The sequence below is a fragment of the Chrysemys picta genome, chromosome 1 (assembly GCF_011386835.1).
Source record: "Chrysemys picta bellii isolate R12L10 chromosome 1, ASM1138683v2, whole genome shotgun sequence".
In the NCBI taxonomy this organism is placed as follows: domain Eukaryota; kingdom Metazoa; phylum Chordata; order Testudines; family Emydidae; genus Chrysemys; species Chrysemys picta.
Window position 1 is genome coordinate 312,247,930 of NC_088791.1, and position 19,503 is coordinate 312,267,432.

Consider the following 19,503-nt stretch of genomic DNA (forward strand, 5'->3'; position numbering starts at 1 on the left):
TTGGAAGATACAATTAAAATACAAAATGATCTGGACAAACTGGAGAAATGGTCTGAAGTGATAGGATGAAATTCAGTAAGGACAAATGCAAAGTACTCCACTTAGGGAGGAACAATCAGATGCATACATACAAAAACAGGAAATGACTGCCTAGGAAGGAGTACTCCCAGAAAGGGATCTGGAGGTCATAGTGGATCACAACTAAATATGAATCAACAGTGTAACACTGTTACAAAAACTAAAACAAACATCATTCTGGGATATATTAGCAGGAATGTTGTAAGGAAGACACAAGAAGTAATTCCTCTCTGTTGATTAGGCCTCAACTAGAGAATTGTGTCCAGTTCTCGGTGCCACATTTCAGGCAAGATGTGGACAAATTGGAGAAAGTCCAGAGAAGAGGGAGAAAGTCCAGAGAAGAGCAACAAAGAAGATTTGAGGTTTAGAAAACATGACCTTTGAGGGAAGATTGAAAAAGTTGGGTTTGTTTAGTCTGGAGAAGAGAAGATTGAGAGGGGACATAACAGTTTTCAAGTATATAAAAGGTTGTTACACTGAAGAAGGAGAAAAATTGCTCCCCTTAACCTCTGAGGATCGGTGTAGAGATGTGATGACTCACCTGCGCAGCACCTCCTGTCGGTTGTCCTGGGAATTAGCTCAATTCCAGCTTCAGAGCACCTCTGCAGGCCAGTGTCTCGCCTGCTGCTGGCCCTGTGTCCCTCCCGGACCCTGGTGCCCTTTACTTCAGGATTCTGCCCCAGCAGTACCCCCACGCTCTGGGTCACCCCTCCCAGGGGAACCCCCAACCCTCTAAGCTCACCTTGCCTCAGTGGCTACTGCCAGTCGTCATCTAGCCCCTGCTTACTGGGGCAAACTGCAGTCTGTAATGGCCACTCCTCATTGGCAAGGAGGTTTGGTCCAGCGGCCTCTGCCTAACCCCAGTACCTTTCTTTAGGCCTTGCACAAGGCCTGCAGCCTGGAGGTTTACCAGGCCCTCCTGCCTTATTCCCCAGCACTGCTCCAGTTCAGGTATCCTTTTCTCCCAGGCAGCCAGCCCTTCTCCCTCCAGGGCTGGAGAGAGACTCCCCTGTCTTCTGGCCCTCCAGCCCTGTTATCAGGGCCAGCTGGGCCCTGATTGGGCGCAGTGACAGCTGTGGCTGCTTCCCCAATCAGCCTACTTTTGCTGCTTCTACTTCTCTATCCCTGCCGCAGACCTCTCCAGGGCTACTTTTAACCCTTTTTAGGACAAGAAGCAATGGGCTTAAATTGCAGCAAGGGCAGTTTAGGTTGGACATTAGGAAAAACTTCCTAACTCTCAGGGTCGTTAAGCACTGGAATAAATTGCTGAGGAATGTTGTGGAATCTCCATCATTGGAGATTTTTAAGAGCAGGTTAGACAAACACCTGTCAAGGATGGTCTAGATAATACTTAGTCTTTCCATGAGTGCAGGGGACTAGACTAGATGACCTCTCGAGGTTCCCGCCGATCCTACAATTCTATCATTCTAAATCCCAAACAAAGAACACTTGAGTGGTGAGGAAATTACGGAAGGGAATGATAAATAGGAGTTCTGTTGGCTTGTGTAGATCAGTATATCTCATAAGTTTTTTAAAGTAAAGGATAAGTGTTTTAGAATCCCTTTTGCAATGCCTGTGTGTTACATGTTTCATCTAAACTGTACACCAGAGTGCTCACCAGGCTGGAATTATGAGAAAGAGTGTGCTTAAGCAACTGGTGTACCTTGGCAGGGGGTGGTGGTGATTCTGAGAACCTAAAGCAGTTGAACCCTGAGTTCCCACTTCTGTGAAGGATAATAGACTCTCTGCCCAGTGGGATGTATTCCGGAGAGGCCAAAGAAACAGTGCCGGAGGCTACCCAGACCAAGGGAAGCTTAGAAGCAGATGGGTCTGGCATGAGAGTGAAATGTGGCAGCCTGGTGAATGTCCAGCAGGGGGAGCTTTAACAGGGCTGTGACAAATGTTTGTTAAAACTTTAATCTCGTTATATTTCAGTAAAAAGCCATTTCTGTTTGGATTTTCATGATAGCACAGAGCTAGTACACAGTTAAGCTCCTGAATTGTCTCAGGGCTCCCAAAGCAGTAAAGGAATTAATATAGTAGTATTGTATTACACAAGTGTTGATAAAGGATAAGATGTTAATGTTACCTCCTGACAGCAAGAATCCAAATTCATCTCCTTCCAGCAGGAGCACAGTGGTTTCCTGTGAAACATCCTGGTGCTCCACTTAGATGTCGGGGAGGGACTGCAGTTAACTATTTCTTCCTAACTCCTAAATATATTTATTTCCATGGGATTTGCACTGGGCCACTTTATCCACAGACAAGAAATCCTGTATGGGTCCCTAGGGTGCTTAGTGTGGCTGCTGCTCCACCTAATAGTTGGTCCATCCTACTGCAACCTGACTCCTGGTTTAGGCCTAATGTCTGTCTCCACCAAATCTTTGCAGAATATCATGAATTGGACAGTTGTCTCTCATTTTATCTGCCCCACAAACCTCCCACAAAGCATTTAGTCTCACAAATCAACATGCTGCAACTCCATTTCCCACTCTGTGACTTCCAACCCTGAAAAACCCTCAGCACCTCTCATACAATTCCTGAGTCCCATAAAAGTCCCACATATGCTGCTCCAAGCACCAGTAAAATATTGATCTCTTTCAGTAGCACTTCTTTCCTAATTCCCTTACCTCTTCTTATGCCTTGGACCAGTTCTAGAGGGAACTTGAGAGGTGCCACCAGTGGCTCCTTCTGCCATCCATCTCAAGACACTTTTGGTGTCCACTGCTTAGCCTTCTTCACGGCAGTTGTGATCTTCTACTCTTTATGGCCCCATACACAGCATGTGCATCTTAGTGACATCGTGTTAGGCTGTGCTGTGTCTGTCTCTCAGAACCCAAGGAAGGTATTTTGAAAGTCTCTTATTAATAGGAGTATTTTAAAACTCCCCCCCTCCCCCCCCCCAAAAAAAGATGGACTTCTTTGGGATATTAGGCATTGGTTTCAATTTTGTTTAAGGTAGACAAATACATGAGCTTGCAGAGGTTGACAATGCATTTTAAGTGTCAGGGAACTAATCTTACAAGACACAAAGTCCTCAACATCTGTTTGTCAGTTGGATTGAGGGCACTCAGCACAAGGATCAGTCCCTTATCCTTTTATTTTATACCAAAAATAGAAGAGCCAGGAAATGTACATATTTTAAGTTCTCATGGTTTATTCTATTGCCTCTGTCTTTGTTGGTTAACCACATGTCAAATGCCAAGACTGTGAGCCAAAGCTGAATATATGTTTTATCTGTCTAGGTCTTTTATGCTGTCTTGGACCAACTCTACCATGGGGAACATCCTCTAAAGAGGTCAACCACAGAAATTTTAAAGGAAACCCAGGAGAAATTTTATGGATTACCATACGTACCAAAAACTGTGAGTATAATATTTCATTCTCATTCATACTTGAAAAGAAAAGGAAAGTTTGGAAATGCTTAGGCCTTGTGACTTTAGTAGGCTGACTAAGCTGTCATCCGCTTTCAGCAGAATCTTAAAATCTCCACATTTCCTATCAGCATAATTCAAAACAGAGGCCGTTTACTGAGGTTTTTGGCATAAATATCCAGGTGTGTCACTACTGAAACTGAAAAACTTCAACTCCAGAACTTCTGTCAAGCTACTGTGCCTGTGTGTGCTTGCATTTAAATGTAATTTCCTTGCTTCTGTGATGAGAATGTGGAGTCAGTACTCTATTAGTACTGTATTTCCGAATGACAAAGAGCTTAGTGGAATTAGTTTTTCTATAATTTTGGGACTGTGAAAAACAGCATTTTTGTTCCATTCTAACAGTCCAACAGCCATTTTGGCAAATGAAGCAAATTGTGTAAAACATGTTGTATGTTATTAGCATTCAGAGAATACAAGAAAAATGAGGAGTCCTTGTGGCCCTTAGAGACTAACACATTTATTTGGGCATAAGCTTTCGTGGGCTAGAACCCACTTCACCAGATGTATGAAGTAAAAAATACAGGAGCAGGTATAAATACATGAAAGGATGGGGGTTGCTTTACCAAGTGTGAGGTCAGTCTAAGGAGATAAATCAATTAACAGCAGGATACCAAGGGAGGAAAAATTACTTTTGAAGTGGTAAGAGAGTGGCGCATTACAGACAGTTGACAAGGTGGTGTGAGTAACGGTAGGGAGAAATTAGTATTGGGGAAATTAAGTTTAGGTCTTGTAATGACCCAACCACTCCCAGTCTTTATTCAGGCCTAATCTGATGGTATCTAGTTTGCAAATTAATTCCAGTTCTGCAACTTCACGTTGGAGTCTGTTTTTGAAGTTTTTTTGTTGAAGAATTGCCACTTTGAGGTCTGTTATTGAGTGACCAGAGAGATGGAAGTGTTCTCCTACTGGTTTTTGACTGTTATGATTCCTGATGTCAGATTGATTATTAATTATTTTTCTGAATGAGAATGTGTGTGTTTTAATTATGTGAAAATTATATTCTGAAGATGCAAAACCGTTTATCCTTGGAATTTAAATCACATTTTAAACAAACAAAAAAAAGTGAATCAATTGTTTAGTTATGCACATAGTTCTTGTACTCTATCCTATCAAATTCTGAAGCTAGGAGCCCAGCCTGAGTAGCCGTTCACTCCTCCCATAATGCAGTTGTGTTCTTTCATTGCTTGGTGCTGTGTAGGAATCGAACAACCCTTCCCCACAAAGAATGGGGCTCCAGTTACCCTAAAAGGTGTGCATCCTTTCCCTACAAACCCTTCCTGCTCCTTAGGTAGCAGCTGATTCCACTCCTATGGCCCTGTTCTCAGCCACAGAGTCAGAGGCAGGATATCCCTAGAGAATAGAATTTGATTGTACATTGTCTTCAATACTCAAACTTTATTGTTTAAATACTCTTAATATAGAATGATTAGGCACATGGAGGCATTTAATATTTGTTCACATAGTCTTGACCTTTAGAACCCCTCTCCCCCTGCAAATCCCTAAGAGGGGAATGTTGGCCAGGTCACCAGATAAGTTCCTTTCTTGCTTTGAAGATTGTCTTGTAATCTTTAATCTCCACCTTCATAATTTATCCACAGGATGGTGCCTGTAACATTAAGCAACATCTTGTAGTGCAGCATAGCATCACCATTTTAGTACAAGCTTTGGTGTATGACTTGATCCCACAGTCTGTCCCAGTACAAAAACACTAATAATTGAGTTATATTGTCAATATACTGTCTAGTTTCTTATATTCAGAATTTGACGGCATCTGGGCTAGGACTTTTAACACATTTAACATCTAAATTACACTTATCAAGAAACTACACTACAAGAACAGTTAGTAACTTTTGTAGCATAGCTCTTGCTACTTGATATGATGGAGGTGCAGGAGGCATCCCACAAACGCTGATATCCTTCAGATCGTTGGACTCAGTAAAATTGCACTATCTATTAATGACGTGATCATGGAACCAGCAAAGATGGTGTGGCACACACCTGCCACATGTGCTCCCACCCTTAAAAGGACAGAGAAGCCAAAGGGACAGAATTTTTATTTAGTCATCCAGCACCAAATCCACTGATTGCCCAAGCAGCATCAGAGAGAAGCAGGCAACACCAGGTATGATCTTTTCTACTTGATAAGGAAGCTAAGGGACTGTACTGTTGGCAGAAAGGTCTTTTCAGCTACCAGCCTGCAATTCACAATAGCAAACTGTCAGGTGCTTTTGACCAAGTACAACCTTGTGAACTACAACATATTCACAGAGTTTTCAGATAAGATTCCATGTGAGCTTAGAGGACAGTTTGAAGCACTCATCTAGGAGGGAAACCTGACTGTGAAGTCATCACTGCCATCAATGCGGCTGGCATGGCTGCTTGGTCAGTAGCCACTGCTGTGGTTGTGAAAAGAGTGGCGTGGCTTCACTCATCTGGGTTCCCAAAGGAGAGCCAAGTCACAATCGAGGATCTGCCCTTCAGAGGAAACTTAGCTATTTAGTGAAAGAATGAACAAGTCCCTAGGTTCGTTAAAGGAATCCTGGGCAATTCTCCTCTCCCTCAGGATTCATGCACCAGACAAAGATCAACTCCTGAGCCATTCTTCCATCATAGCCATTATGAGCCCCCAAAGAAGTGCACACAACTACAGAGGCTTAGACAAACAACTCCTTCTGCCTCCTCCTTCCAACTGGAACCTAAGGAACTGCAAATCATCTCTATAGCTAAATTTGTCTATTTTTTTCTGATATGGGGGTCATTTAGCCCACTTCTTTGACAACTGGCAGAGCATTACATCCAACAGATGGATTCTTGATATTATCCAAACAGGATATACAATAGAATTCCTCTCCCTTTCCCCTCCTCATCCTCCATCCCGATTTCTCTTCAGGGATCACTCTCACAAGGAGATGTTCTCTCAGGAGATAAACTCCCTTCTTCAACTGGGAGCCACAGAACCTGGTTCTCCCCTTTACCAAGGAAGAGGATTCTATTACAAATATTTCATGATTCAAAGAAAAAACCATAAACCTACAGCAACTCAGTGTCTATATCCCAGCAACACGATTTAGAATGGTAACGTTGGCAGCAGCAATTCTATCATTAAGCAAAGGAGACTAGTTCACAATTCACAACGTGAAGGATACCTGTTTTCATGTACCTCACTTGCACACAGGAAAGTTCTCAGGTTTCCATAGGTTCCTATCATTAACAGTATAAGCTACTTCCCTTCAGTCTGGCCACAGCCCCAAGGGTGTTTACAGAAATGATGTCAATGGTAGCCCACCTTTGCCTCAAGGGAATCTCAATATTTCTGCCCCTTGACAAATGGTTATTGACTGGGAGATCTCACTAAGAGGTCCATTCTGCAACAAGAGCCCCTATTCTAGCTGCATCAGTCCCTGAGCATCTCTGTAGACAAAGAGAAATCGTTGTTAGTCCTCACATAGACAGAAGAATTCATTGGAACAACACTGAACTCTGTTAGAGCCAGGAGCTTTCCTGCTAGACAATGACAACAATGGTCATGCAGCTTCAGGCCAGTCCACAGACCTGGGTTCAAACTTGTCTTACTCTTAGGCCAATGGCAGCCTGTACTTATGTAACACCGTTTGCAAAGCTCCGATCTTGTGCCTTAGCTCAAAACAGTGTACATCCCAAGCAGAGACTGCATTGAAAAAGAGCCACCACTCAGAGAATACAGGACTCAGTAAGCTGATGGGCAAACAGCGACCAGGTTTGCACAGGAATTCCTTTCACTTCACTACCACCTGAAAAAGTATTAATTCTGGATGCCTCCTCCCTAGGCTGAGACAGCCATCTGGACGAACAAGTGGCAGAAGATACTTGGACACCTCAAGAGTTCAGAATGCATATAAATCTGCTAGAACCGCAAGCAGTCCGCAGGGCTTGCAAATGCTTCCTCCCATGCACAGCAGTGAGACATGCACAAGTGCGATTGAACAAGTCAACAGTAATCTATATCAACAGACCAAGTGATGCAAAATCCACTCCATTATGCGCAATAGCTGTCAACCTATGGAATTGGTGCATCAGTCACTCTGTCAGTAGTGCACCTCCTGGAGCAATGCAACAAGCTTGTGGACAGCCTTAGCAGATTCCTATCAAGGGACCATGAATGGGAACCAGACAATTTGATAATACAGCATATGTTCTACCTATGGGGGCATGTGATATGTGAGCCATCTAACATGTGATATGTGAGCCTGTCTTAATGTAATTTAGATGGAATGTGCGGATGTGACGTTCTGCTTCTCAGCTAATGGCTGTTGCTTGGCTGCTCTTTTAATCTGGCTGCACACAAAGGCCTTAGGCTTTAGGCCTTACAGCAGGGGTGGGCAAACTTTTTGGCCCGAGAGCCACATTGGGGTTGCAAAACTGTATGGAGGACCGGGTAGGGAAGGCTGTGCCTCCCCAAACAGCCTGGCCCCCACCCCCAATCCGCCCCCTCCCACTTCCCACCCCCTGACTGCCCCCCTCAGAACTCCCAACCCATCCAACCCCCCCTGCTCCTTGTCCCATAACCGTCCCCTCCCGGGACCCCCCTACCCCAACCACCCCCTGCCCCTAACTGCCCCCCGGGACCCCACCTCCTATCCAACCCCCCTGCTCCCAGTCCCCTGACCTCCCCGACCCCTATCCACACCGCCGACCCCTGACAGGCCCCCCCGGGACCCCACACCTATTCAACCCCCCCTGTTCCCCTGTCTCCTGACCCCTATTCATACCCCCGCCCCCTGATAGGCCCCCCGGGACTCCCATGCTTATCCAACCCCCCTGTTCCCCATCCCCTGACCACCACCCCACCCCCAGAACCGCTTCCCCATCCACCTGCTCACTGCCCCCCGGGACCCCCCCGCCCCTTATCCAACCCCGTGGCCTCGGCCCCATTACCATGCCGCTCAGAGCAGCATGTCTGGCAGCTGCGCCGCCTGGCCGGAGCTAGACACGCTGCCACTCTGCTTAGCAGGAGCTCACAGCCCCACCGCCCAGAGCGCTGCCCGCGTGGCGGCATGGCTGCCAGGGAGGGGGAACAGCAGGGGAGGAGCTCGGGGCTAGCCTCCCTGGCAGGGAGCTCAAGGGCCAGGCAGGACGGTCCCATGGGCCGTAGTTTGCCCACCTCTGCTTTACAGTATGGCTGCAGACAAAGGCTTTATCTTTACAGGGCCCTCCTGGCTGACCCAGTCTTTCATAAGAAGGCTTTCCTTGACTATACCCTACATGTACAACCAATGTGATCTCAAAATTCCATTTAAACTAGACTATCTACCTGTCTTCTCACCAAAACTCCCATGACCAGCAAAGACAGGACACTTCATACTCTGGAAGTGCGAAGAATGTTAGTGTTCTATCCAGGCAGAACAAAATCTTTTTGAAAGTCTCCCAAGCTACTTACATCCTTTACTGAACACATGAAGGGAGAAGCTATTTTGGCGCAGAAAATATCCAAACGTATCTCTGGCTGGATCCTGCTGTGTTACGAAGTGGCTGGCATCCCTCCTCCATAGGGTATCAGGACTCAGGCGGTGTCAGTGGTTTTCCTCAGCGAAGTTCTCCTAACTGAGATTTGTAAAGTTACGACTTGGAGTTCATTTCATAGCTTTGCAAAATATTACATTGTAGGGCAGACCTCAGCAGCTGATGCGGCAGTGAGCTTAGCAGTCTTCCATTCACTGACTTCTTTGAGGTACTCACATCGTCCTCTATAAGGAAGACTACTTGTCAGTCACCCACAGTGGAATACAGATAGGGGCCAGTGCTTGAAGAAAGAGAGATTACTTACCTTTCTATCACTTGAGTCCTTGGAGATGTGTTGGTCTTTATCGGTATTCCACTACCCACCCTCCTTCTCCTCTGCTGCAGATCTGGCCAGTTGCAGTAGAGAGGAAACTGGAGAGGCAGTCCTTTCACACTGCCTTATTGTCTCAGTCTACAGCATGAGGAGAGGAACTGCACAGGCTGGTCTTCAGAAAGTCTTGCTTGTGTGGAACACGTGCGTGCCCACAGTAGAATATCGAAAGGGGTCACATAACATGAAGAATTCAGGTTACAGAAAGGTAAGTAACCTCTCCTTTAAGCTATAGAGAGTATTAAATGTAGCACATACCAAACTGCATACTTTTTGCTTTCCCATCAGTGCTAGTAATAATGAAAAGGGACTATTGTGTATTTCCAGTAGTCTTAAATAGATGTTTATATGGCTGTCAGAGGAGCTTTAGTAACATCTCGAAGAATCACAGTTGCTGTATGATAAATAACTTGTTTTCTGCTCCTGAGTAGGGGAATAAAATTGAATAACTCAATTATACATTTTGGGTTTATTCTCTTCCTGACATATGCATGTAACTTTTGTTAATGCTAATGGAAATTATCTGCCCATGTTGAGAGGAGACAACTTTGAAGCAGCAATGCCTATATTACAAGAAATCATATAGCTATGAAAAGACAATAGTAATGGACTAAATTCTGCATTTTCCTTCATCCAGTGCAAGCCCATTGACTTCATGTGGGTTTCACTGTATGTAGATCAGCACAGACTTTCCTGATACATCTAAAAGAAAATCGAATGACACAATTCTTCTCAAAGCCTCGATTTTAAACACTGCTTTTCCACATTAAATTACGAATTGCTCTTAAATTGTCACTCCCCTATAAATAGTGACTTTGTAAAACTGAACCTGTGGAGTTCCGTATTAATTGTTTGCTCTTCATAGCAAACTTTCTCAATTCTCAAGTAGACGTTTGTTTGTTTTTATATCTCCTTCACTCCCAGCTCCATAAACTCACCCTGGGCTCTGAAAACTTGTGTGCACTATAAAAATTACTCACTGCTGACAAGATTTCAGCAGTAGATGCAGCTGAACTATTGTTGAACGCTGTTTAGCCAAGAGCCATTGGATCAACTGGATCCTATCCATCTCACAGACCCTCACATCTAATAAAGATTCTGCAGGCCAAATTAGATCATAGAATCATAGAACCACAGGGTTAGAAGGGACCGCAAGGGTCATGTAGTCTAGCCCCCTGCCGAGACGCAGGATTTGTTGTATCTAAACTGGTGATACTCAGCCTCAGCCTCAGGAGCCACAAGTGGCTCTTTAATGCGACTCCTGCGGCCCTTTGCAGCACCTGATATTAAAACACTGTGCAGTTTAAGTATTAACCAATCAGGAGGCTTTTACTATGTTATTAACCAATTGTAGAATACCTGGTCAGTCATTTTGCTGTGAGAGTAATGTGTATCTAAAAATAGTAAATGAAACAATGAATTCACACTACTATGGCTCTTTTGGGTAGTGATCACTAATTTGGCTCCTGAACCACTGAGGTCTGAGTATCACTGGTCTAAACCATCCAAGACAGATGGCTATCCAACCTCTTTTTGAAAACCTCCAGTGAAGCAGCTTCCATGACTTCCTTAGGCAGTTCCTTCCGTTGTCCTATTGTTCTTACAGTTAGGAAGTTTTTCCTGAGATTTAATCTAAATCTGCTATGCTGTAATCTGAACCCTTTGCTCATATGGCTTGCATTCCATCCCTTTGATCACCTTTGTCGCTCACCTTTGGATCCTTTCCAGTTTCTCTACATCCTTTCTATACATTGGTGACCAAAATTGGACACGGTACTTCAGCTGAGGCCTAACCAGCCCCGAGTAGAGTGGTACTATCAGCTCCTGTAATTTGCATCCTATGCCTCTGTTAATACAACCCAAAATTACATTTGCTTTTTTTGCAACAGCATTGCATTGTTGACTGGTGTTGAGGTTGTGATCCACCAAAACTTCCAGATCCTTCTCAGCAGTGCTGCTGTCAAGCCAGTTATTCCCCATTCTGTATTTGTGCGTTTAGTTTTTCTTCCCTAAGTGTAGCACCTTACATTTGTCTTTGATGAATTTCATTGTCTATGGCCTGGTTCTCCAGTTTATCAAGGTCCCTTTGAATTTTAGCTCTATCTTCCAAAGTATTTTCAGCCTCCCCTAGCTTTGTGTCATCAGTAGATTTGATCAGTGTGCTCTTTATTCCTACTTCCAGGTCATTAATAAAATGTTAAATAATGCCGGACCCAAAACAGATCCCTGTGGAACCCTACTTGAGATCTCCTTCCAGTCTGACATAATTCCATTAATAGTTAATCTTTGTTTGCGGTTGATTAACCAATTATTACTCCTGAGGGAATTCTACATCAAAAAAATAAAAATTCTGCACACTATTTTAAAATTCTGCAAAATTCTGAAAATTTTATTTGTCAATAAATAAATGTGGAGGCTCCAGCATGGCAGTGGGGAGCACAGGCCACTGGCTGCATGGAAGTGGGAGATCACCCTGCAGCCCACCCACCCCTGCCCCAGGATACAAACTTGGCAGTGAGGCTGCACCTGACTCTGATACAGTGCAAGGGCTGGGCCTGCCCCAGAAGCAGCTCACCCCACAGTGACCCATTCCCATGCGGCTGAGGAACGATGGGGCCTACGGGATGGGGGGATGCAGAGATTTCTGCAGCTGGGGGAGGTTTCTGGGCATGGGTCAGGGTCAGCCCCAGCCCTGGCCGCTCCTTGAAGAGGAAGAGGGGACTTGCAGCTAAGCCCAGCATAGGGTAGGAACCACCAGCCGGGGCATCCACGCCCTTCCCCTCCCCCCACAGTGATTTAACTCTCTGCCAGCTGCTCCAGGTGCCTGAAACGATGCACCTGTGATGCTTTAGAGGGGTGTGTGACTGCTCTTGTGACTTTCCTTTGTTTCCCTGATAGTCATTTTTCTGTGGGGAAGCAAAAAAAATCTCCATGTGCTCAATGAATGAATGAATTCTGCATGTGCCCAGTGATGCAGAATTCCCGCAGAGGCACTGCTGACTGCTAGTGATCACCCATTCATCCTCCAGGTATTCACAAATTGAATGTTTTGTACATTGCTCTAGTAGCTTCCCAGGTGTTGAGTTCAGGCTGACAGGTCTGTAGTTCCCCGGCTCCTCCTTTTTCCCTCTTTTAAAGATGGACACTACATTATCCCTTCTCCAGTCTTCCAGGACCTCTTCTGTCATCCATGAGTTTGCAAATATTATTGCCAGAGGCTCCAACATTCCTTCAGCTAATATCTTCAGCCCTCTGGTGAATAGCATCAGGCCCCGTTGACTTGAATTCATTCAACTTAGTCAGAAGATCTCTGACATGTTCTTTACTTATACTTATCTGCATCCCTTCCCCGTTATTATCCGTAATAGCTTAGCTAGTTGTCCGGTCACATGTTAGTTTTGTGTGTGAAGACTGAAGCGAAGTAGGCATTGAGCAGCTCTGTCTTCCTATCATCTTCCGTTACCAGCTCACCTTCTTCATTGAGCAGCAGACCCATACCATCCCTGATATTTCTTTTTTATCTGACATATTTGTAGATCCCCTTCTTGTTGTCTCTAATATTTCTTGCTAGCTGTAACTCATTCTTTGCCTTGGCTTTCCTGATTTTGTCCCTACACGCTCGTGCTATTCCCATATTCACTTCCTTGGTGACATGCCCCCCCTTCCATTTCCTGTATGTGTCCCTTTTGGTTTTCAGCTAGCAAGATAGCTTCTTGTGCAGCCACATTGGCTTCCTGTGACTCTTATCTTCCCTCTGCATTGGAATAGCTTGATCTTGAGCCTCTAGTATTACATCTTTTAGGCACTGCCAGCCCCTGTCAACTCCTTTTCTTCCTAATTGGTCTTTCCATGGGACCTTGCCAACTATTTCTGAATTGGTTGAAATCTGCCTTTCTGAAGTCCAGTGTCCTGGTTTGTTATTCTCATGTCTTCCTTTCCTTAGGATCTTGAATTCTTACCAGATCATGATCACTTCCTCCCAAGTTCCCAAACAGCTTTGCATTTGCAACTAATTCACCCCTGTTGGTCAACACCAGATCCAAAATAGATGACCCCCTAGTTGTTTCGTCAACTTTCTTAATCAGAAAGTTATCCCCTACACATGCTACGAACTTGCAGGACATATTATGTTTTGCTGCATTAGTCTTCCAACAGATATCAGGGAAGTTAAAATCACCATTAATACTAGCCCATGTGTGTTAGCTAATCTTGTTACCTGGTTGAAGAATGCCTCATCCACTTCCTCTTCTTGATTTGGTTCTCTATAATAGACCCGCACCGTAACACCACTGTGATTGTTTTCCCTTTTTATCTTTACCCAGATACACTCAGTAGGTCTGCTGCTCACTTCCTCTTGGATCTCAGGACTAGTGTATACATTCTTGACATATGGTGCAACACCCTCCTTTTCCCCCCATACCTATCCTTCCAGAACAAGCTATGTCTCTCAATGCTTGTGCTTCAATCATGGGAGTTGTCCCACCAAGTCTCCGCAATGCCAATGAAGTCATAATTTTCTTCAAAGATCATGACTTCCAGTTCATCCTGCTTGTTTCCCATACTCCTTGCATTGGTTTACAGGCATTGAAGATATTTGGCAGACTGTCCTGTTGCTTTTCTTCGTGCCTCTTTAATGCAGTTGTGGTTTCTAATCCTTTCTCCAGAATTTAGCCCCTTCCCCTCACTAACACCTCCGCAGCCCATTGTTTAAGATTATAGAATCATAGAAATGTGGGTCTGGAAAGGACCGCAAGAAGTCATCTATTCCAGCCCCCTGCTGTGAGGCAGGACCCAGTATGCCCCTAGACTAACTCTGACAGGTGTTTGTCTAACCTGTTCTTAGGGGATTCTACAACCTCCCTTGGAAGCCTAGCCTAGTACTTAACTATTCTTGTAGTTAGAAAGTTTTTCCTAATATCTAATTTAAATCTCCCTTGCTGCAGATTAAGTTGATTACTACATGTTCTACATTCAGTGGACATGTAGAACAATTGATCACCGTCTTCTCTGTAACATCCTTTAACATATTTGAAGACTGTTATTAGGTGTTCCCTTCCTCCCTCCCGCCTCCCCCAGTCTTTTTTCTCAAGACTAAACATGCCCAGTTTTTTTTAAAACTATCCTCATAGGTTGGTTTTCTAAACCTTGTATCATTTTTGTTGCTCTCCTCTGGACTGTCTCCAATTTGTCCACATCTTTCCTAAAGTGTGGCACCCAGAACTGGGCACAGTGCTGCAGCAGAGACCTCACCAGTGCCAAGCAGAGTAGGATGGTTACTTCCTGTCTGACATGATACTCCTGATAGTACACCCTAGGGTATTAGCCTTTTCCACAACTGCATCACGTTGTTGGCTCATATTCAGTTTGTGATCCACTGTAACCTGCAATCTCTTTCTGCAACACTACTGCCTAGCCAATTATTCCCCATTTTATATTTATGCATTTGTGTTTTTCCTTCCTAAGTGTTGTACTTTGCAGTTGTCTTTTATTGAATTTCATCTTGTTAATTTCAGACCAGTTCTCCAATTTATCGGTTTATGCTCTTAGTGGCATCTGTGCAGGCTGAAAACAGTGGGGTTGAATATGTATAAATGAGGGTGTAATTTGGTCTGTAGGGCCTCTGTTACTAGTGATCATGTCTGACCTGGAAATAACTCACCTTAATTGTCAGAGCCCAAGTGAGTGTGGCAGATGTGGGGGACACTAATGGTTAGTTTGATTTATGACCGAAAAGAAATTGGTATAGAAATTGGTGAAATTCAATTAATAAGGAACTATACAATGCCAGTATTGCAAAGTTAATTTTGGGGGTAGAAACTTTGAGCTTGTTGCCTAACCACTTTTGACTTTATGTATAAAAAATGAATAAAAGTCCAGATAATTGAAAAGATGCTTTTAACGAAAGAAAGCAATACCAGGTTCTAAGGGAGAGCACTCAGTTTTCGTTAATCTCTCTTTTTAGAGCACAGCAAAATAAAACAATTTAATTTGGGAAAAGAGATGGATTTTTGGTGAACAGTGTTTCCTCCTATTATGTACTTTATTCAACATTTAGAGGAATTCCTTCGTTGTATTCATATATAATATGCATCAGAGCTAGCATGCACAAATTGTTGTAATTACCCATGATAGGAGAGTACACGTTTTGGTTTATATAACTTTGGATAGCAAGCCTTTTGATTATTTTCTGGGCTGCTAAATAATCTGGCAATACACCTGATTTGTTCCAACATGTTAAAAAATGCAGTATTTCAGAAAGGTCACTTCTATTAGTGACCTAAAGCTTCCCTTAGGTAACAGGTTTAATTATGCTTCATACCTTTGTTCACAATGCAGTTTGGTTCATAGCGTGAGAAGTTTTCTTCATATTTAGTAGGTCATATCAAAGAGAAACACTTTGTTTCCTATTTGATGTTTTTGCTAATAAAGGCATTGAGGCTTTAATGTATAATAGATGGATCCTTTTTCTACTAAGTAGTGTAGCTACTTGAGCAGACACTGATGCAGCTCTGATTATAACTTGTTAGTTTTCTGAAGAGTGATGCAGCCATTTGTCTACTTTTTGGGTTTGGTATAACCTCTATAGAATCAGTTGCTACTTTTGCCAAGTTGGAAACCCCACTTGTTTACAAAAAATTCAAATTCCTGGATTAGCTTTCAAATGGGCTTTCTTAAAATATACTATACAATCAAACATAAGAATGTGAGTATGGTGAGAGGAAAATTAAATAAGCATGCAATGAACTTCAGAGAAGTTTGTATAAATAATTAATATCTAAAAGCAATTTGGAAAGGACTGATTCCATATTGAGCTAAACATTCAGTTCAAACCTATAACAATGGTTAGAACTTTCAAAACCTCGTGAAGTCACTCTAGGAGGTTTGTTTGGCTTTTTTTTTTCCGTTAACGTATTTCAGATCACCTTTATGACAGGGAAAATATTGATAGCAAAGTATCATGAAATATTTATATTCCAGCAACAATATGACTTTCTTCACTGAACAACTGTGTCTGTGGCCGCAGAATGTTTACAGAAATTGTAAGACAGTGAAGCACTTTTAAGGAATTTCTTTTTACAAGTGTTACCTCCATGAAACTCAAACAAATGTTTAGCAATATTTATGTGTAATGGAGCTGCTTTTTAAAGAACTATGAAGAAATTTGTGTATGTCCCTTACTGGTAATACTTTTAATTAACTTTTATAAATCACTTGGTGAGAAGAAGGGGAGGAAGGGATTAAACTCTATTATTTAGTCAGTGTGTAAAATGAAGTTCTCTCACATGCCAAACTCCCATTATTTTCAGGACAGAAGGACTGGTCCTACATATACTTAATTGCTCAATTATATCTATTATTTATATTTCAGTAGGGGGTAGATATGATATCTAAGATATTCCAACTGATAACAAGGCCCTATTATTCGAGGTGCCATATAAACATATAGTAAGAGACAGTGCTTTCCCTGAAAAAGCTTTGCTTTAAATAGAAAAGACTGTCAACGTATCGGAGAAAGGAAGGGGGACTAATCCTCAGTGAAACTTTTCTTCACTGCAACAGTTAGCTAGAGTTAGCATTCTCAAATGAGAGCAAGCACACTTCAAAACAACACTCAAGTTAAGCATGGGGCTGGGTATACCCTGCATACCATTGGTGGCAATGTAGAGTGTGAAAAGCAGGCTGCCTCTGCACTCTGGTGTGTAGCTACATGTGTCAGTGAGAGGCTCTGGCAGGGGGAAGCAGCAGGAAAAGACTTGCAGCAGGGCACTGCCAGAGTCTTTCCCTGCTGCTGGTACACTGCTAAAAATAGGGGAGGCACTGAGTGGGCGTGTAGAGAGTCATGTAGGATATATACCCTAAGGTTCTGGTGTGTCTTTATTCTATTTGCCTAAGCAGTGCCTCACTGTCTACACTGCTGTTTATACCTGTGCTGGCACAGCATTCAGTGTATGTACTCCATATGCTGCTGTAAGGAGTGTGCAGTGTAGCTATACCCTGGATTAGCTGCTGTTGTAACTGCAGTGGGGGATGCAACAACTGCATTACTAGCTCAAGGATCAGTATTGCTCAAGCTTCAACTCAACCACCCCCGACAGGCTAGTTAGATGGAGTTTAAAGCACCACTTAACTCAAGCTAGAGAATTTTGTGTGTGGATGGGAGTTGTTAGGGGTAACCCTCAAGTTATAACTCAAGCTAACTGCTATGAAGATACATCTTTTGGATATGTCCACACTTTGAGCTAGGGGTGTGAGTCCCACCTCCAGGAGACATTATCTCTGCCAGTTTTGATCAAACTAGTATGCTAAAATTAGAATCTAGTCATAGCGATGAGAGTAGCAGAAGGGGCTACACTCAGTTTTCAGAGCACTGGCTTGGTCAGAAATTACACCTCCAGCTCAATGTAATAGACATACTCTGTGGTTTGCCCAAGGTCACACTGTAATAGGGTGACCAGACGTCCCGATTTTATCGGGACTGTCCCGATATTTACTTGTTTGTCCCGCGTCCCGACCGAACATCGGTCAGGACGCGAATTGTCCTGATATTTTGCACTCTGGCGCACAGGCAGAGGGGGCTCGCGCCCCCCCTTCCTCCTCCCTCCCCCATTGGATCCCTCCCCAAATTCCCACCCTTGCCCTGCCCCCTCACTGCCCCATTGGATCCCTCCCCAAATCCCCGCCCTGGCCCCGCCTCTTCCCCAAGCATGCTGCATTCCTCCTCCTCACCCCTCCCTCCCAGGCTTGCGCTAATCAGCTGTATGGCGGCGCAAGCGCTGGAGGAGGGGGGAGAAGCAGGATGCGGCAGCCAGCTCAGGGGAGGTGGAGGCGGAGTGGAGGTGAGCTGGTGGGGGGGGGGGGGGGGAGGCAGGAGGTGGAGCTGCCGGTGGATGCTCAGCCTCCGCCAATTTTTCCTATGCTCCGTCTTTTCTTTCTTCTTTTTTTTTTTTCCTCCGCTGCCATCTCTTGGGGTTTTTTGTTTGTTTTTTTTCCTCTGCCGCCGGTTCTTGGGTTTTTTTTTTGTCCTGTGCCAGAACCACCCCCTCTTCCCCCCCGCATCTCTCATCTGGTAACCCTACACTGTAAGCTGTGGCAGAGTCAGGAATTGAATCCTGATCTCCTCAATTCCAGTCTGGTGTGCTCAGATATTCAGGCACAAGAACAGAATGGTACTAAAATAACATTAGTTTACAATATTAAATGTCTTATTTTGTAGGTACAGAGGTTTTACCTGATTAAGCTGATATATTGGTAAAGATGTGTTTATAACATCATATAGATTTTTACTAGTAATTTTAACTTCTTACAATAATTTAGTTAAAAAGGGGAAACTTATATTCATCACAAGTATTATTTGTATGTTACCTTAAAGCATTGACTCATTTAATTTAAGCCCAGTGTGTTACTAACAGAAGGTACTGAAAGATGGACTAAGACCTGCTCCTGTGCCCATCTGAAGTCCTGCTGACCCTTAGTGGGACTCTTGTTGGGAAAAGATCTGCCGATATTGACCTGATTGTAGGCCTGAGACATTAGTATTACTCATTCATGGTTGGTAACATGCTCTTTTTGAGTGTATTGCATGTGTGTATATATCCAAAGCTATTTATCACGATAGAAGGGATGAATTTGGAAATTCTCAGGTTTGGGTATTATGTCAATATTTTACTTTAGAAAGCTATCATTTTATTGTAAAATGTGTAATACTACTAATATAGAGAGACACAAGGTGGGTGAGGTAGTTTCTTTTGTTGGATCAACTTCTGTTGGTGAGAGGGACAAGCTTTCAAGCCAGACAGAGCTCTTCTTCAGGTCTGGGAAAGGAACTTGAAAGCTTCTCTCTCTCACCAACAGAAATTGGTCCAATAAATGATATTATCTCACTCACCTTGTGTGTCTCATAGCCTGGGACCGAAACGGCTACAACTACACTGCATAATACTACTAGTATAGCCTGTCTTAATTTACTTCTTGTCCAATTTAAATATCCTAAATTGTCAGAATTTCCAGTCAGAATCTTAATATGAACATCTAACGCAATTTTTGAAGCAATGCTGAATCATAAACGTAACCTTTTGAAGTATATATTCTTCTATATCTCTCAAATGGCAATTTTCATCA

The 19,503-nt window shown here is 43.5% G+C and overlaps 1 protein-coding gene across 4 annotated transcripts in view; it reads left to right on the plus strand.

Moving 5' to 3' along the window:
• MIPEP (mitochondrial intermediate peptidase) overlaps positions 1–19,503 on the plus strand; it is a 115,075-nt gene that overhangs the window by 72,619 nt on the left and 22,953 nt on the right. For all 4 annotated transcript variants that reach the window (XM_042845751.2, XM_024111571.3, XM_005310595.5 and 1 more), the window contains one exon: positions 3,324–3,443. In XM_042845751.2, the coding sequence (XP_042701685.2) occupies positions 3,324–3,443 (120 nt within the window). The remainder of the gene's footprint in view (positions 1–3,323; positions 3,444–19,503) is intronic.